General features: G+C 45.3%; 1 protein-coding gene across 7 annotated transcripts in view; it reads left to right on the top strand.

Moving 5' to 3' along the window:
* SERGEF (secretion regulating guanine nucleotide exchange factor) overlaps window positions 1-20,081 on the top strand; it is a 216,842-nt gene that overhangs the window by 120,070 nt on the left and 76,691 nt on the right. For 4 of the 7 annotated variants that reach the window (XR_009345400.1, XM_059137646.1, XM_059137670.1 and 1 more), the window contains one exon: window positions 14,751-14,787. The exons of 1 other annotated variant lie outside the window; for it this stretch is intronic. Coding sequence is in view for 4 of the 6 variants with exons in the window: in XM_059137646.1 (XP_058993629.1) it covers window positions 14,751-14,787 (37 nt within the window). In the remaining 2 variants the exon portion in view is untranslated. Of the gene's footprint in view, window positions 1-14,750; window positions 14,788-15,740; window positions 16,035-20,081 lie in introns of those variants that run through there. 2 more of the 7 variants (XR_009345390.1, XM_059137682.1) reach the window with 2 other exon arrangements.

Genomic DNA, 20,081 nt, shown 5'->3' with positions numbered 1-20,081 from the left:
TCTTGAGTTCCTCCGTCACCGTTGCTGTCTGCTACTTATTCAAAATGCTTTTTATAAGTGTTAAATTATTGGGAATATTCAGCTCTCTCAGTATAGTCCCTCTATAAATGGGACACATTGTTAAAAGGGACTTGAGAAGAGAAATCTGTGGCATAGCTTATTTATTTGAGAGAGAGAACAAGCAGGGGGAGAGAGGGGGCGGCAGAAGCAGGCTTCCTACTGAGCAGGGAGCCTGATATGGGGCTCGATCCCAGGACCCCGAGATCAAGACCTGAGCCGAAGGCAGATTCTTCACTGATTGAGCCACCTAGGTGTCTCTGTGGCATAGCTTTTTGAAAACTTGATTACTCCCCTTTGGTATATGTGTTTTAAGGCTTCAAACTGTGCTTTTGATAGAACATTTTACCCACATTAGAGGCCTTGGGGCCTTCTGTCTTATTAGAGTGGCAGGGAAGGAAGTGAATGGGCCTCCTTCGCTCCAGTGCAGGACTGAGCGTGCAGGTGGGGCCAGAAAGTCAGCCGGGAAGGAGATGGGACCAGTCCACCCGTCCACCCCAACCCAACCCCAGCCTTTGTACTGTAGATAAAATCTGTCTATCTGCTTTCCATCACTATATCAGATTTGCTTTTCCTAGAGTTTCGTGTTAATGGAATCCTATAGTATGTACTTTCTTGCATCTGGTTTCTTTCATTCAGCACACTGTGTTTGAGATCCATCTATGTTGTGTGTATCAGCAGATGCTTCCTTTTTATTGAGTAGTACTCCATTATATAATCCCCGCAGTTTATCCATTTACCTGTTGTATTAGTTTTCTCTTGCTGCATAACCAATTACCACAAACTTAGAGGCTTAAAATAGCATCTCTTTATTAGCTCATGGTTCTGTAGGTCAAAAGTCTGGGTGGGCTAAGGCAGGTTTTCTGCTTAGCATCTCACAAAGCCAAAATCAACACATCAGCTGAGCTGATTCTTATTGGGAGACTCTGAGAAGAGTGTGCTTGTAAACTCATTGAGCTCTTTGGGTATGAAATGGACTGAGGGCCCATTTCCATGCTGGTTGTTGGCCCGAGGTTGCTCTCCATGATTAGATGCTGCTTCCCAGTCCTTGCACTTACACCCAGCCCCTCTACCTTCAGAACCAGTTACAGGTCCTCTAACAGGGCCTCTAATTGTTGTTGTGCTTCAAATCTTGCTGGATTCTTCTGCCGTCACCTGGAGAAGACTCTGTTTCTAAATAGTCCGTGTAACTAAATTTGGCTCCCCTGGAGATAGCCCTTCCAGTTTTGGTAGACTTCTGTTTTTTGAATGGCCTTCCTGATATTAAGGTGTATTTTGACCTTTTAAGTGTTTCTCTCCATTGATTCTCATTCTGCTATCTCAGTCTGCAGTCTGATTCCCCTTCTCCCTGTGCTGTGGCCATTGTACCATCCAAGTTTTCTCTTCTCCAGATTGAAAACACTCATTTTTCTCTTTATTTTTTTTTTTTTTAAGATTTTATTTATTTATTTGACAGAGATCACAAGTAGGCAAAGAGGCAGGCGGGGATTGGTGGGGGGAAGCAGGCTCCTTGCTGAGCAGAGAATCCAATGTGGGGCTCAATCTCAGGACCCTAGGATCATGACCTGAGCTAAAGGCAGAGGGTTTAACCCACTGAGCCACCCAGGTGCCCCTTCCCTTTACTTTTTACATGACTTGTTGCAGCAGACAGTGAATGTAGTCTCTTGGAACGGCACGTGTAATTGGATTGAAATTCAGCTGTGCCACCTACTAACTATGATGTTGGACCAGTTCATATCTCTGAATTTTGGCTTCTTTATCTATGCATACTTTATAGGATTAATTCACAGATTACTTGAGCTAATGCATGCAAAGCTCTTAAGCACCTTCCCTGTCACATAGATACCCAATATATGTTAGCCAATATTATTACTTTCATATTGTTACCCTTTCATCATTTTTCCCCCCCTTTGGATGTGATCTGTTTTGTCAGTGACCTTAATAAAATATACTGCCTGAATCGCATAAGTGTCTTAAAGAGGTTTACAGTCCTTTATTCAATAATTCTACTTTAGAAAATTTATGCCAAGGAAATAATCAGAGACGTACGCAAAGATTTTTGTTCCAGAATGTTCATAACAACACAATTTATAATGGCAAAATATTGAAAGTAATCTGAGTATCCAACAGTAGGGAAATAATGAAATTAGGGTTTAGGGTACATTTCTATGATGCTCTAAAGCCATAAAATCACAATTTTAATAGAAGTAATGACATAGGAAACAGCATTATGTTAAAGTCATGATATAAAATGAAATATATAGCATGACCCCAACTGTGTTTCTGAAATTACATATATTTCATTAATGCATAAATAGTGGTAGGGAAAGATCAGAAGGAAATACACGGGTTAATTGTAGGTGGTGGGATTTAAAGGTGTTTTAAAGTTTTCCTCATTATGTATATATTTTTTGCCATCACTGTATATTACTTTTATTTAAAAAATTTTTTTTAAAAGATTTATTTATTTATTTGACAGAGATCACAAGTAGGCAAAGAGGCAGGCAGAGAGAGAGGAAGGGAAGCAGGCTCCCTGCTGAGGAGAGAGCCCAATACGGGGGCTCGATCCCAGGACCCTGGAATCATGACTTGAGCTAAAGGCAGAGGCTTTAACCCACTGAGCCACCCAGGCATCCCATGTATATTACTTTTATAAACTGAAAAAATAGGAATAAACTTTCTTTAAAAACTATTTTGTGTGTGTAGCCCAGCACAAAACCTGATAACCCTCAACTTCGTCTTGAACCAGAAAAGTTGCAGAGTCACATTATAGATCGAGAAGGTACCTCCGAGGGTCACTCAACTGGGAACAGGAGTGAAGGCAGTGGGATTCTAGCAGGCTGTGCCCGGGGGCAGGCCAGCAGCACTCATTGGACCGCTGACTTGTGGGGCTGCACTTGGGAAGGAAGTCTGGCCAGCTTGGTCACGTGGTCCCAGTTGCAGGAGATACAGTCATTGTGGGTAGTGCTGTGCTCATTGTTGCGGCGCAGGGGAGCATTCTTGGGCCTTGTGTACAAATGGCTTAGGGTCACCCTCATGGCGTGTTTTTTGCTGTTGCAATTATTGGTGGTAGAATCAAGATAGGAGGGGTTGTGCTATCTACCTTCACACACTTGTGGGTTCACATTCTTATTGTTCCCACCCTGGGGGATCCCCTGGGGCTTTCCCACAGGCCTTGTGGGATCTACCTGTCTTGTCCTGGGAGGCGGTTCTATTTATCCACTGACTCACATTCTGAACATCTGAAGGATAATCTAGTTTCTGAATTCAGCTGTTACTTAACAGAGCTCCAAGCATTTAGGAGATACTCTGTTAAGGAGCTGAGGAAGTTCAAAGATAAATCCAGTGTCCTTCATCTAGCATTTCCTGAGTCCCTACTCTGTGCTGGACTCAGAACCAAGAGCCGTGGGAGGGAGGTACATGGATGAGTGACTTCAACAAACACGTGATTAGGACCTACTATGTGCAGGGCACTGTGTGAGCCACTGAGTAAAGAAATTAACAAGGCACCGTTCTCATGCTTAAGAAAGTTTTAATCTGTGTAATCTGGGAAGAGGCAAACATGTGAACCACTTAATTATAGCAGAAATAAGTGCTATTTCTGTAGCAGAGTCCAGAGGAGGGAGGAGGGAGCCATTACTTCTGATGTGGCCTGGCCGCTTTCTAGCTCTCTGTTTTTAGTCAAAGTGTTTAACCACTCTGTTCCTCATTCCAGCACTCTGACTCCCTCAGCGTGACAGAAGCTGAGGACAAGATTTAGTTCTCTTCCTGTGTGCCTATGGGTTTCTTGCTGACAGAACGTTGGTTGGAGTGACAGTTTATCCCATGTGTGCTTTTGTGTCCTCTGTCTCTTTCCTGAAGATTCAGCATGGATAGAATAGTGATACCTGATGCACAGAGCACCTTCGTGTTTCTACAGTTGTCTCAATGATATCTTTGATGGCAATTTTTCACTTTGATCCAGGATCATATACGGCATTTGGTTGTCATGTCTTTTTGCTTCTTTTAGTCTGGAATAGCTTGTCTTTATCTTTAATGACATGGATATTTTTTTAAGAGTATAGGACAGTTGTTTTGTATAATGGGCCTCAATTTTATCTGATTTCCCCTCATGACTACATTTCACATAGGCATGTTGGGCAGGTGTGCTAAGTAAGTGATGTTGTGTCTTTAATGCTTTGCATGAAGGGGAACCTGATGTCAGTTTATTCACATTCTTAGTGATCCCAAGTTAATGGCTTGGGTAAGGTGGTGTCTGCCTCCCTTTTCAGCGACAGAGTTACCATTTCTTCTTTGTAATTAAGAATGATCTATGAAGGGATGCTCTGAAACTCTGTAAGTATTCTGTTCCTCTTCAGTCTTTTGCACAGTAATTTCAACATGCATTCATGATTCTTGCTTGAATTAACTATTATTATTGCACAATTATTTTCTTTCCCAATTATTTCTTCTACATTTATTACTCTTGACATCGTACTCTAAGGAAGAGCTTTCCCTGTTCCCCTATTTATTTATTATTCAGGAAGTACTTATGAATTTTTATTTTATTCAATGAGTCATAATCTACTACTGACATTATTCATTCTGATATTCAAATTCTCCCTGATTTAGCCAGTGGAAAAACCTTCAGGAAAACCTGGTATCCTTTTGACATTTTTCTGTCATCTTTTGACCACTTCTTCCTTCCTGGCACAAATAGGTGTTACAGGCTCAAATTGTTCTTTCTCTCCCCCAATCCTGGAATCAGCCATTTCTCTAAGGAGCTCTGATTTCTCTTAGTCAAATAGTATTTAAAGGACAAAATTGGTCACCAGGTGAACTCATTGCTGCTGAGGTGTCATTGCTTCTAGGAAATTTCATATTGGTTGAACTCATCCTATGTGTATGTGTGTGTGTGTGAGAGAGAGAGAGAAAGAGAGAAACTATGAGTTCACACTGATAACTGTCATTCAAATCCAATGTCCACAGTGTTCCTCTTTGTCATCCATTATTCCATGTTTCTGTTTCCTTCATCTACAGTGAAAACTTTGGCTCCCAAAGTTTTAACATATTCTCTCGTCCTACAATACATACATATTTTCAGAATTGATACCTGTGTGCTACTATGAAAAAAAAAAAGAATCCACTAAGTTAAAGATTTTTTTTTATAGCTCTATTTGTTTTTAGATGGAAGTTATTTAGTCAAAGAACTTTGTTTAAAAGTTACTAGAGGGTGTGCGTGGGTGGCTCAGTAGCTTAAGTGTCCAACTCTTGATTTCAGGTGAGGCCATGATCTCAAGGTCCTGAGATGGAGCTCCCTTTTCCCCTCCCTCTCCCATCCACTCTGTGCTCAGTGGGGAGCCTGCTTGGGATTCTCTCCCTCTACCTCTCCCCACTGCTCACTTGCGCACATGTGCGCATGCACACACACACACATACATATACTCTCTCTAAAATAAAATAAAATAAATCTTTTTAAAAAAGTTGTTAGGAGGGGTGCCTGGGTGGCTCAGTCATTAAGCGCCTGCCTTTGGCTCAGATCATGATCCCAGAGTCCTGGAATTGAGCCCCGCATCGGATTCCCTTCTCGGCAGGGAGTCTGCTTCTCCCTCTCCCACTCCCCCTGCTTATGTTCCCTCTGTCACTGTTTCTCTCTTTGTTGAATCAATAAACAAAATCTTTAAAAAAAAAAAAGTTAGGATTGATTAATTTTTTTTAAATTTTATTTATTTGATAGACAGAGATCATGAGTAGGCAGAGAACCAGGCAGAGAGAAAGGGGGAAGCAGGCTCCCTGCTGAGCAAGAGCTCGATGCGGGGCTCGTTCCAGGAACCTGAGATCATGACCTGAGCTGAAGGCAGAGGCTTAACTGACTGAGCCACCCAGGCACCCCAGGATTGGTTATTTTTAACCCACTTCAGAATAGTTGTATTATTTATTTGAAATAAGTTTTGCCTATTATTGAGCTTCATGTAAGTAGTCACACACTGTTTACCCTTCTGTTTCTAGTTTCTTCTGTTCACCAAGATTCTTGAAGACTTATCCATGTTGCGAATAGCAGTTTTCGTCCCAATTGTTATAAAGTATTTTGAATACCACACTTATCCATCATCTACTGATGATGAATATTTGGTTAATTTTATTTTTTTATTTTATTATGAATAAAAATGCTATGAGCATTTTTTTAAAAGATTTTATTTATTCATTCGACACAGAGAGAGAGATCACAAGTAGAGAGGCAGGCAGAGAGAGAGGAGGAAACAGGCTCCCCGCTGAGCAGAGAGCCCGATGCGGGACTTGATCCCAGGATCCTGAGATCATGACCTGAGCCCAAGGCAGAGGCTTAACCCACTGAGCCACCCAGGCACCCCTGCTATGAACATTCTTATACATGCCTTTGGATGGAATGAAGTAATCATTTTGGGTACCTGGTTCTCCTGGCAGCTGTGTCTATCTATATCGATCTATGTTTAGCTTTGGTAGATAATGCCAAATAGTTATTCAAAGCAGTTGTTGAATTTATATTCCTGCCAGCAGTGTAAGAGTCTTCCAGTTCTTCCACATCCTCACCAGCACTTAGTATTGGCAGTCTTTTTAAAGATTTTATTTATTTATTTGGCAGACAGAGATCACAAATAGGCAGAGAGGCACGCGGTTGGATGTGGTGGGGGGAGGAGCAGGCTCCCTGCTGAGTGGAGAGCCCGATGTGGGGCTCGATCCCAGAACCCTGAGATCATGACCTGAGCTGAAGGCAGAGGCTTTATCCCACTGAGCCATCCAGGTGCCCTTGCAGTCTTTTTAGATTTCAGCCTGTCTTGGCTATTATTGGGCAAGAGTTCAATTGTTTTTGAGAAAGATGCTATAGGGTATTTTCTAACTGGCCTGATTCCATTAATTATCTGTATTTGAGGTTGGTTGGTTGGCTTACAGTGTTCCAGGCTGTTCTCAAGGGTATAGGTAACTTAATGGTGTGCCTTTTCTGAAGTCCAGATGCATTATTGCTTTAGGTGCTTTAGTAAGGGTAAGAGATAGTCTTAGGTTACTTTAGTATTGTAAGAATGGGTACAAGTAGGAAAAATAGGTTAAGTGAATACCTCATAAAAGAACAACGAGAAGGTTTGGAACACAAACCACCTCAGAAACCTCGACCTTTTTAAACCCTCAGCACTGGAATCAAGAAATCTCACATTCTAGTGACTTAGCTACTCTTCTCTACTTTGATTGTTCCTGCTGTCCTGGTTCTTCTGCCTGTAACTGCTCCTTATATTAACCTTGTGTCTGTTCCTTCTAGCCATTGCTCTAGCTACGAAGTAGGGGACTCACTCCCTAACCCCTTCCCATCAGGCCACTTTACAGGCTTTAGCCATACATTAACCTACTCTGAGATAGGTTTCCATCCATAGTCCATCCACACCGGTTAGGTTGGCCACAGGAAACAGGAGTTCCTGGTATCAACATGGTAACTTAGGAGAAAGGAATTCCCTTAAAGTGGGGAAAGCAGGCATTCTGAGTGTCTGCTAATTTGTATATATTATATTCTAATTCAGCAGACGTTTCTTAAGTCCTCTCCTTTTTTGCCAATAGAGGAACTCTGTTGAAAAGGGAAATGAAGCTATACCAGTTCCTTTTATATGTTCCCAAATTATATATTTTTATATATTGTGGACACATTATCTGAAGAACAGTGTCAAGCTCAAAGTAAATTTTATTCTGTAGATGGGGGAGGGCATGAGCAGGTTTTAGTATGTATGAGATCTATTTGGATTTTACTGTTCCATTTTAAAGATGAGGGAACTGAAGTCCAGAGATGCAGACAGATTTGCCCAAGGCCAGGAAGTGGCAGGGCCATGACTCACATCTAGGTCTTCTGGTTCCATAACTCCTACCCCACACTGACTGGGGAGACATGGTCTACCTCAGTGCCCAAATTATTAAGAGTACAAGGGAGAGTTGACAAAAGGAAACTTCAGCCAAGACAAGTGGTAGGATTTAAGAGAAGATTTGGGAAACTTCCTCAAGGAAGTGGGTTTGGAACTGAGTTTTGTTGGCTTAGTAGGGTTCAAAACGATATGGAGAAGGGAGAGTGGTGCAAAAAAAAAAGGTACAGTTGTGGGGAAACAGATTTCCCAGGGGCAGAGAAGCTACTTGTGTTGATGGGTTAGTAGGTTTCTATGTGGCAAAGGAGAGCGAGAGATCAGGTATGGTAGGAAGTTGTTAGGAGCTTTGAGACTATGACAACTTCCAAGTTAAAAAAAAAAAAATAAATCAGACATGGCAGAAGAAAGCCCAAAGTCATTTAGTGACTCTTTAAAGAGTCCAGGCTGGGGGTGCCTGGGTGGCTCAGTTGGTTGAATGTCCGACCCTTTGTTTCGGCCTAGGTCATGATCTCAGGGTGTTGGGACCGAGCCCTCCATTGGGGCTTCATGCTCAGTGACGAGTCTGAGAATTCTCTCCCTCTTCTGCCCCTGCCCCTGTGCTTTGTCTCTCAAATAAATAAATCTTAAGCAAACAAATAAACAAAAATGTTCCTGGCTGGAGTGAAAAGGACTAAGATGGAGATCAAGACATAAATTTGAGAGTCTTTGAAAAGGCAGAACCAACAGGCTGGAGACAGGGTAGGAGGAGATAGAGCTGCCACTTCACAGTTTGAGCCTTAGTGATGGGGGTGATCTGGTACCAGTATCAGAAGAGCAGAGACAATATGTATATAGTGGTGACGCTCACAGGCTTTGGATCAAAGCTGACTTGGGTGTATAGCCCCTTGTGACTTGGAACCAGTGATTGAGTTCTCTGAGTTTGCTCATCTGTTGAGTAGGGACACAGATTCCTACTACCCAGAGCAGCTGTGATGCTGTGCAGGTAGAGTGAAATTCCATGATGCCACATGCCTGGCATCCAGGCAATTACCAGCTTTTAGCTCCCCCCCTCCCCAGCCAATCTCTCTGAGGAAGTAGTAGAACCTACTTTAAATCTCATCTTCTTATGTATAAAATGTGCTTTGAAAAAAAGGAATTGGCTTTACAGGGAAAATGGGTTCTCTGGGAGCACAGTCAATGGACTTTGAGTTGGAGGACAGATGGAGCCTCTTATTTTTTGGCCTCCTCTGACATCTAGGCTTCAGTTAAAAGTTGAAGCCTCACAAAGGAGTTAGAAGTATCTTTGCATCCAAGGCTAGGTTCTTCCAAAGCAAGCAACTCTGCTGCCTCTCTCCTGCCTTGATGGCCTCCATCTGGGGCTATTTCTGAGCCTAAGGGGAAAACTCCATTGGCTGACAGCAGTGCAGTTTGCCTGTAAAACATGCCCAGGCTCCCAGCCTGCTTTTATAACAGGTTTGGAAATTCCAGTTATCTCCTCTGAGTTCTACACACAGGGCAAATGGGTTTGGGTGGAGTTCTAGCAAAGGCTGCACGGAGACACCCGTCCCTTCCCAGTTAACCCCTGCCGTCGGGAGGCTGTCTTTCTGGAGCTTCTCCCAACATGCTTCTCCTCTGGGAGGTGGTGCCTGCCAAAGACTCTCGGCGGTGCAGAGCCCAGGCTTCGAATCCCTCCTCTGAGTCCCGGGGAATGGCCCGCCTCCGCCAGGCGCCTGGTTGCCATAGCATCCGCGGGGCACACGGGCCCATTGGCACAGGGCGGGAACCAATCAGAGGGCCCCGCAGGCCGAGGTGTTCCCGGGTGGTCCCAGGGCTGGGGCGCGGTTGGGGTGGGGGAGGTGCGGCGGGGCTGCTCCTGGGAAGATGAGGATGGCTCCTGGCCAGGGGCGCGAAATTGGCCCAGGCCCTACATCCTCTCCTGGGGATCTCAGTGCTACTTCCCCAGAGTCCCCGTCACACACACACCTTCCTTGCTTGTCCCCCTCCCGCGTTCAGAGTTGAACAGTCTGATAGGAGTTATCCGCTAGGGAGGGCAGGGGTGAAGATTTGTTGCCACTTCATAGCCATTTCCCCCAAGAAAAAGCTCTGCAGCAGCTCCTTGATTGGTCCGGAGGTGGGCGGTCTGAGCCCCAGGAAGATGTTTGGACCTTGTAAATCTAGGGCTGCCCCAGCTTAAGATCCCTTGCTGGTAGCTACATGGTTTCCGGATACAAGGAACTGGGCCTGGGTGGTTGGTTTATTTCCATCCTGTTTGCCAACAGGGAAATTAAAACCATTGGGAGGACAGAACACTTGAATTTGAAAGATCACAGAATCTGCAGCCCCAGGAGCTGTAAGAGGCGGGGCAAGTGACTGTACTCTCTGAATCCCAATTGCCCCATTTGTAGAAACAGTTGTAACAAAAGAACCTATCTGCTCTCCTTGGTGTAAGTAAATAATACAGGCAAAGCAGTCATCTGGCTGGCCATAGCTCTCAGTGAGGGACAGTCACCTGTTTCTAGAAGTGGTACAACAGTACTGCCCAGAGCTAGAGTACTCACATGAGTGTTTGGCAGATGTTTTCACATTCATCCAATTTTTGCTTATTCATTTAGTTCTTCATTCATTTAACCCATTAATGCATTCAGCATATATTCTCTGGGCATCTACTCTCGTAGTGTTCCTATTTTAGTCTTTGTGCCCCCGAGACGAGCACAGATTTGCTGGGCATCTACTACCAGTCAGTTCATCCCTGTCCAACTGTATTTGTGGGATCCAGCCCCCAGGGGAGTTGCGACTTTCTTCACAAGAACTGTCGGAGTCTAGCCTGGCAAGAGGCTTGCCAGGGCATCTTGGCCCTGTGGCAGCTGAGGGTTTGGAAACGGTTTGCTGTAGCTCTGCCTCCTGTGGCTGAGGGACCTGAACAGAGCAGACCCCTGTAGTGTTTCAGCAGCCCCGAGTCAGCATACACTTCCACAGTCACTTTTGCTCCCCTCGCCTGTGGGGAGGAGTGCCCCTTCTCCTGAAGGCCCCAGTCAGCCAGCTGGAAGCTACTTTCTCTGTAGTAGGACTTTTGTCTCCCAGGACCAGCCTCCTTTGCTGGTCTGCTGTGCTTTGCCATGCTGGAGTTCCTGAAACAATCCTGTTGTTGCTTTTCAGGCTTCTCTCACCTCAACACTATGTTCTTGTAGCCCCGTTCTCTTCCTGCCCTCACTGTGCATCTCAGCACCTGGCTCCTGTTGGGCAGGAATGGCCACACCGCTACTCATACTTGTTTCGGGATCATCTCACTCCTCAGGGTCCCTCCTCTTTGTACCCCTCCCCTGCCTCCAACTTGATGCCCTGGCTGCTTGGGCTGTGTGACAGAGACGTTCCTGGGGAGGCAGTCAGCTGGACGTCTGAGGGACAGAGCTGCTTCACACAGACACACTTCACAAATAGACATGTCCTGTGTGATAAGGCTATGATGCATCGTGCCATGGGAGCATGTGGGGCAGAGCAGCTGGCTCTGCTTCCAGAATCAGGGCAGTCTTTACCAGAAGGTGATGTTTGGGCAATCTTAAAGGATTTAGCTAGGTAGATAGTGGGAAAAAGGGAATTCAAGTCAAGGAAAATAGTGTTCATAAAAGCCTGAAATTGCCTTATGTTCTTAGAGAAAATATAATGTAGTGTGAATGGGGAAAAAAAGGGGAGTATGTTATTTGGGTTGAGGTTCATGAGTAGCAGAGAGAAGAAGTGAGGCCAGAAGCTAAACAGCACCTACTCATGCGGGCCTTGAAGCATGGGGGAGCTTATGAAAGGGCAGGACATTCACATATATACATAAGGAAAGTGCGACAAATGGTTGCGAAGGAATGGGTTGTCTCGTTTGTCCTGTAGCAGTTCTGTGAGGCAGACAGGGTGACGCCGTTATCTACTGGTTACACCTGAGAGAGAACACTGAGGCCCGAGCACTTATCTTGCCAAGGGTCTCAGAGCCATAAAGCAGAGGGCCTAGGACTCACCTGGCTTCCTGGCTCTGAACCTCTTTCTCCTGGGCATGCTGCCATTGTTAACAGAGTCTTCTAGAAAGCTGCCTGCAGCTGGGTTGGGTGGATGCTGACAGAAGCCATGGGAAACAAATGGTCATTGATACGATCTTGTTGAAGGAGTTGTAGCCCTGGGATTTTGTGGCCTGTGGTGTTTGGTCTCCTGACCTAGTGCACAGACAGCAAGAAGCAGTAGGGAGCTTGGAGCTTCCAGTTCTGCATTTTCTTGACAAACTCCATTCATCAGGGCCTCACTCATTAATTCAGGACAGCATCTGCTGCCTGATACTGGCCTTTGTCAGGGGCTTGTTTCTGCAAGATCCAGTCCTCCAGGTTGGTCAGCTCTTTTGTCCGCAGCCCCAGGGTGAACCCTGGATGTCAGAGGCAAGCCCTTTCTCTGTGTACAGTTTGTAAAATGAAATAACTTTATTTTTAAAAAACAAAGATAATGTCTAGCAGTACAGAACATCACATTGGAGATCAGGCAGACTGGGTTTTCTTTCTGCTGCTGCCATCTAGCTAGCTGTGGAAGTTATTTAAGGCAGTGTGGGCCTCAGTTTTCTCATCTCTAAAATGAGCACAGTCAAACCTCCCTAAAAAGATTGTTGGGATGATTAAGAAGAAATTATGTTTACAGAGTGCATTGGCGTGCTGCTTGGATTTCATACCTCTTCAATATATGGTAACTTGAAATCCTGCTGTTACTGCTTCCCCCACTGCCACTGCTGCCATCACTTAAAGACTATTTGAAAACTAGAGACTATAAGAAAAAGTATAAACCTACCATCGCAGTGCAACTATCATTATTATTGGTCATATTTCCTTCGAATCTTTTCCCCCACAACTTCAGAACATATCAGATTTTATAGCATATTTATTTTGTAGCCATATTTATTATTTTTCCTTTGTTGTAGGTACATTATATTTATTTTTAATACAAATTTTCCTGATTATGAGATCACTGTATATAATGTAGGAGAGCATAGAAAAAGCAAAAGGAAAACCATACTTATAATGCATACCTCATTCCTAGCCCCGAGGCTATCACTATGAACTTTTTTTTAAAATATTTTATTTATTTATTTGACAGAGAGAGAGAGATCACAAGTAGGCTGAGAGGCAGGCAGAGGAGGTGGGGAAGCAGGCTCTCTGATGAGCAGAGAGCCTGATACAGGGCTCAATCCCAGGACCCTGAGATCATAACCTGAGCCAAAGGCAGAGGCTTAACCCACTGAGCCACCCAGACATCCTTCACTATGAACTTCTGATGTATCTTCTTCAGGTCTTTTGTTTGTGTTTTTTTAAAGAGTCGAGATCATACCACATATACAGTTTTTTCTGTGATTTTTCAGTTCATAGGGTATCATGAGCATTTTTCTTTATTGTAAGCATTATTTTCCAATGCTGCATAATAGTCCACCAGATGGATCCACCATAATTTACATAAGCATTCCCCTACTGTTAGAGATCTAAGTATTTCCCAATTCCTTAATCTAAGCAGCTCCCTCTGGCAGAAGCTAGGGCCCCAGCCACCAGGAGGCATATAGTGAACTTGTGCTGTGTGTATGGTCCTGGGCGGAGGATGGGGGAACCCATCAGACAACTCAGGCACTAAGCCTCAAGGGAATGCGGAGGCTATACACCTGGAAATATTGACTAGGGCAAAATATGCAGGTGTTTCTTTGCCAGACACTGTCAGGGAGTTCACGTAAGTGCGGGTATCTCTGTTTCCTCTAGAGGCTGGGATCTGGAGCACACAGCTTTTACAAAGACAAAAGTCTCAGAAGCTTTGCTGACCCTTCTCACCTACCAGTGTGTTAGTAGGCCTCCGATACTCAAATGGCTTTTGAGCCTGTTACCTTGACTGTCAGGGGCCTGTGCTAATGACCTTTGAATATCATTTCCAAGTGGTTTTCACTGGGAAGGGGTGAGAAGCTACAGCCTCAAGAAAGGAACTAGTGTGAGCCTTAGGAAGATCAGGGATGCTCTAGTCTTTGTTTTGATGCACGCTTGCTCTGGCATCCAAGGCAACTTATTTCCTCTCACCAAGCCTCTGTTGTCTCCCCACAATGTAGAAAGATAGGACTAGATGATCCCCAGGGCCCTTGCAGCACTGAAGTTCCACAGGGACCTGAAGCCTTCCTCTCGCCAGGAGCTGAAGTGAGCATCCTGATAAAGGTCACAGGATGCTTCTCCAGAGTCCAGAGTTTCTTTTAATTAGTACCTGGGGAAGCACTTACACGTTTATATTTCCACTTACTTCCTCCTGGTAGCGGCTGGGATGGGTAAAGACTGAAAGTCAGGAAGTGCTGCTGGCTGGGTGAAAACACTAGGTTCAGAACCCCAAATGATTCTTCGTCACTTATGTTGTAGCTATTTTTTCTTTTATGTACTTGGTTTTTTCATTCATTCTCTCACTTAGCGGGTGTTAACTGAGTCCCACACCTTGTGCCATCCAGGTCTGTTCTCAAGACACATGCAGTCTATCGAAGAGACAGGAGCAGGTATAAAAGGCAGTAAGAGAATTGCTACAATGGGGTACAGATAAGTTGCATAATGAAGGGAGTACTTGAGTCCACTTAGAAGCAAAGGAGTCTCAATGGACACATTGAGCCTTTAAAGGATGAGTGGAAGTTTTCTAGGCAAATAAGAAAAGGGCATTCCTAGCAGAGGAGCCACATGTGCAAAGGCCCTGAGGTATGAAAGTACATGTCATGTTCTTTGTGAGCCTGGAGGGTGAAAGGGGCAGTGAGCAGATGAGAAAAAGTTGAGTACTTTTCTTTGGACAAGGAATTTTCTTTCTCTAATATAATTTGTTTTTTTCTTTTTTTAGATCTCTTGTGGCTCAGAGCATAATCTGGCTGTGATTGGTGAGTAATTAGTATACTGAGAGCTATGTGTGTTCTGAAACTCTGTGGCAGAGTTAGAGAAGACTTGGTTGATCAAAGGCCAGGGTACCTCTGTGTGTGTGTGTGTGTGTACACATGTTGGAGGAGATTCTAAGAAATATGGAAGTCTTTGGTTGCTCAAGGATTTACTAGAAGCCCCTTTGCTAGAAATTTCTGTCCACATCATTGAGTGTCTTTTTAAGGTGGCCTCCCTGCCCCAGGCAGTGGCATTTGAGGGTATTAAAGATTTTACAGATGAAGGATATCATGTATAGAAAGCCAGACATAAGAGGGGGGAGAAGACTGGGCTGCTCTTGTTTCTCTGAACAAATCCCTTAATCCAGGTTCTTTCCTCTTTCTTGGGAGTAAGGGACTCTGCTCACTGCCTCCCACTGCCTTGTATTCCATGGCACTCAGGAACTCCCAGATGAAGTCAGCCTTCTGACTGGTTGAGGTTTCTTCTTCTTTGATTCTGGATAACCAAGGTTCACTCTTTTTATGATTAGGCCCATGAGTAATTCCTTCAAGAAGCTTACTCGTTACTTCTCCAGGTAGACTAGTATCCATGTCACTGCATTTAAGAGGCACGTCTGTAGGGCCCAGCTGCCTGAGTGCAATACAGGCTTCTGTATTGCATATGTAGTATGATCTCAATTCTTTAAAAACTTACTAGTTGTGTGAACTTGGACAAGGTACTTGACCCCTCCATGGGAGGGCAGTAGCGCCTACCTTCTAGAGTTGTTGTGAGGGTTCCAGGAGTTAATATATATAAAGCACATAGAGCAGTGCTTAGCTCCTAGGAAGGGTTTTAGAAATGTTCATTATTATTATCTGATATTTGTTCTAATTGTCCTGTTCTGGGCTTTAGCTCCCCATCTGTAAAATGGAGGCTTTAAAACAGAAAATCAAGATTCCTTCCTGCTCTGATATTTTAGGATCCTATTACAAACCCATCACTGCTTGCCTTCTGTTGGTGACTTCTGTTCCTGGCTACTTCTCTCCCAGCCTCCGACTCAGCTTCTGAAGGGCAAGGCCCCTGCATTTTCTTTTTGTTTCCTGCCGATCTGCAGCACCCAGAGCAGTGCCTGGTACTCTGCAGAGACCTGAGCACTGTTGTCTGAATTGAGCTTAGACGGGGCTCAGCCGCCTGCGGTGGCAGCAGTTGGAAGCACTACTCTGTAGGCCCGAACGTGATGTGCAACGAGGCAGAACCAAGGACAGCTGAGGAGGTAGGCTGCCAGCTAGCAGAGGGGGGCGGGGAGTAAACTGGGCTGGAGTCAGAGAAGGAGCGAGAAAATGTAATGGCAAACCTGTGCCGCTTTGCAGCCGCCCCAGATACTTTGTACCAGAGCTGCTCCAGCCTGGGTGTAATAAAGACAAGCTAAGCAGGGGGTCCGAGGTGGTGCCGGGGGTGCTGCCGCTGCTGCTCTTGCCGGTCCAGGAGAGGGCTTAGCTCCCTCTGTGACCAGTGCCAAAAGAAGATGGCAGGGACTCTGAGTACGAGAAAGCACACAGTCCCAATGAAGGAGGGGCAGGTGCTAGCAGGGTAGCAGGCTGAGTAGACAGAGGCAGCCTCGGGCTGTAGAAAGAGCATAGCCTGTGCAGGTAGACAGCCTTGGTTCACACCGGCTGCATCTCTCTGTGAGCCTCCATTCCCCCCTCATCTCTGTAACGGGGGGGATCTCCACTTTGCAGGACTGCTGTGAGGATTACTGTGTGTGAGTTACCTGGTATAAAGGAGGTGTGAGAGAAATACGTGTGTGTATTTATAGTTCTGTTTGCTTCTCCTTTCTCTTGGTCAGGGTGGGGAGAGGGGAGAATGGCTTGCCTAGTGTAACTGTGCTAGTGAAACCATTGTTACTTGGGAGGAAGAGATGATAACATTTTGGAAAAGTGGCCAGTGTTACCGTAGTGAGGAGAACATCAGAGGCCATGGAGAGCAAGTTGTGCCAGTGAGCTCCTGGAGGGCGGACCTATTCTTTTCTGTTTTGTCCTCAGTGCCTGGTCTTGGCTGACAGTCTGTTGAATGCATGGTTGCAGAATCAGGGAAGGTGGGCCCAGTCACCCAGCTCTGGGCCTGTCTCCCTGCGTGTGTGTGAGCTGGGAGCAGAGGCCCCCCACCACTGGAGGGATGGGCCCCTCCATGGGTGCCCTGTGGGATGCAGGCTGTATGACAGGAAGTGCCTGTTGACTCTGGCAGAAGGCCAGGAGAGGGAGACAAGCTGAAGGAGGAGAGTTCCTTCCGAGGTAAAGCCTGGTTCTCACAGCCAGCTCCTGGCCTCAGCCCTTCTACAATTGCCTACTTTAGATGGATTCCTCCCCCTCCAGTCTCATTCCCTGAGATCTGGCCCTCTGTGCTTGGTGCTGGGTCTCCCATGTGGTAGGCGCAGAACAGTTACAGAATAGACTAGAACAGAATATAAGGGAGCCAAACTTTCCTCAAGTGTAGAAGCAGCTTTAGTGTCTAATGAATGTGCGACAGACAAACCAGAGAGGGAGGCGGAATAGAGACGGGTGGAAGGACATAACTCAGGACCTGCTTTTGGAATGGACACTCCGCAAAGTATGTTTGCTATACCCATTTTATAGAGAAGAAACCTGAGACTCAGAGGATATACGGGTTGATCAGGGGTAGGTAGCAATAAATAGTAGAGCTGTCTACCTGACTTACCAGACTGTTCTTTCCACCCTATCCAGTGCGGGTGGTGGTCAGGAGAGCACAGACCCTTGGGTCGGATTGCGTGATTCTAGTCCTGGCTCCCACACTCAGGAGCTGTGTACTCTTGTATAAGTGGCTTAACCCCCCCTGTGTCTTGATGGCCTCATCTGGAATATCGTATTATTGACCTCATAAGTTTGTTATATAAAGTGCTAATAACAGTGCTTGGCACAAAAATAGAGGCTCAATAAACGTTAGCTGGCATTATCTCCATCATCATCATCATTATCATCATCATGTATGAAGATTTCAAGGAAGGAAGTAATTATAAGATGAGTATAAAAAGGTTTAATGCTCAAGGTAGGAACCTCAGGAGCTACAGAGGGAAGTGTCTTCCACCCAGAATGCCAGGGACCAGTGCAGAATCCAAGTGTAGCTACAGAAGGGATTTGTAAAACTTGGAGCCTGGGGACGCCAGTCTGGGGGATCTGGAAACAGTGCTAGGCCGGATTGGTTCCAGATGGGGCTTCTGCTATCCGCTGTCCCAGACAGGGATTCAGAACATGCACGTTCCAGCCTGAAGCAAACCCCACAGCAGCCACACTTGAGGTTTCTCTAGGGAACAAAATAATTCTACTCTGCTACTTCATTCACTTCCAGGTTTCTTTTTTCCCTTTCTTTTGCAGTTTGGTTTGGTTCTTGCCTTAATTTTCCAATAACGCTTCTCTTGACATATTCTGTGTCTGCCACGAGGCATGGCCGTGGCTAGACAGGATGGTGAGGCAGCGCGAGTTCCTGCTTCGGAAAAGGAGTAGCTGCTGGAGTGAGGCGCAGAGAAACTCAAGTGATGATCAGGAAGGAGAGCGCTGAGGCAGAGGCCACAGCTGGCCTGGCCCTTTCTAACTGTGCCATGCACGGTCCTGCTGGCTCAGTGGGCCCGATTCCTCATGTGTGTGATCGAAATGGCATAGGCATGTCAGGTTGTTCTGCGAAATGGCATAGGCATGTCAGGTGCCTGCTCGGTGCCTGCCATGTAACAGGTGCTCAGCAGGTGCTTGCTCGCTTGGCAGGTTTGCCGGGCTGTTTCTTTCTTCCTGCCTTCCCACCTAGGATTTCCCTCTGCATCTCACAGAGCTGGCTGACTGGCTCCCATTCGTGGGCAGAGACTGAGGTCAGCAGAGGTGACATGAGGGCATGTGACCACCACTTGCTCAGAAGATCCCTGCCTACCAGAGGCTGGCTTCCAGGTCTGGCTCCGTCTTTGGGGGCCTCACCTCCGTGTCTGGCTGAATTGGTTCCAGCTGTTTTGCTTCCCCTGGGAGCAGCTTATTTTGGCTTGAATGGGCAATTTGTTTGCCTTCTCTCCTGATGTGCAGTTGTTCAGCCTTCCCTTCCTGCAGAGAAAAAAAGAGCTGACTGCATTTCCTCTCTCCCCGCTCCACGCAGACCTTTGGAAAGGATTTTATTGGTGGCCTTTTCCTGGAGCATTCAGGCTTGCCAGACATGCATTGTTAAAGGGTTAGATATTTGGCAAGAAAGTGTCATAACCACCTCCTCCTCCTCCTCCTCCAAGCAAAGCCAGCTCTCTTACCAAATTAGAGCTGTAATCTATGTAAGGATCTTTTCCCCCCTTCGTTTCAGTGATGATTTCCAATTATTGAACCTTTGTACCTTTGTAATATGTGTGGCAAAACATCTGACCTTCACTTGAAACCCATCAAGCAGGGTCAGAGAGGAATTTAATAGTGAGAATTAAATATTTTTTGACACTGGCTGTTCCTCTAAGAGGCCATACTTCCAAGCCCCAGGGGCTTGCAGAGAGCTTAGAGGCAAGTGTAAACTGTATGGTCCTGTGCACAGTGTGATTGGCAAAGCATAAATGCTTTATACTATCTCATTTAATCCTCAGAGCAAATCACTGAGTTGGTGCTGTTGTTAACTCCATTTTCTAGATGAGGGAAGCTGAAGCCTAGGCTGAGTGGTTTGTTGGGAGGAGTAAGTGTGCCAGGTCTTTAACCCAGGCCTCTAACTTCAGAGCCTGTGGTCCGCTACCCCCCATGCTGCCGTCCTGCGGACCAGTGACAGTCTAGCCTGGTTTTAAGGCCACCAGATAAGATGATCTCATCTTAGTTCCCCTTCATGTTAGCAGCTTCTGTCTTGTACCCTAAATGTCTTCTCCTTCCGATTCAGCAGTTCTGTGTATAATCACCAGATAGAACTGTGAAGTCATTGATGACATTGTTTTGGAAAACTACCCCTTTTTAGGATTCTTCTTCCCCCCTCTCATTGTCCCTTACTGCTTAAAAAATTAATTTACTTATTTAATTTTTGAATTATTAACGCACACATATGATTCAAACTTAAAAGGCATAAAAAGATTTAAAATGAAAAACCTTCCTCCTTCCCTGTCCTCCTATTTGTCCAATGTACAAAAATCCTTCTACCACATGTGCAGCTAATGTCTGTTCATCTGTATTTTTCTAGTTTCTTTTTGCACATATTAAGTAAATGCTACAATATATATATTTTTATAATGTTATATAGTTTTAACCCTGCATTTCAGTTAATACAAAAATATACTTATATCATGCACATATTATATATAAGATATAATATC

This window comes from Mustela lutreola, chromosome 1, assembly GCF_030435805.1.
Source record: "Mustela lutreola isolate mMusLut2 chromosome 1, mMusLut2.pri, whole genome shotgun sequence".
NCBI classification, from domain to species: domain Eukaryota; kingdom Metazoa; phylum Chordata; class Mammalia; order Carnivora; family Mustelidae; genus Mustela; species Mustela lutreola.
Note: the sequence above shows the minus strand (reverse complement) of the source record. Positions and strands in the feature narration are given on the sequence as shown.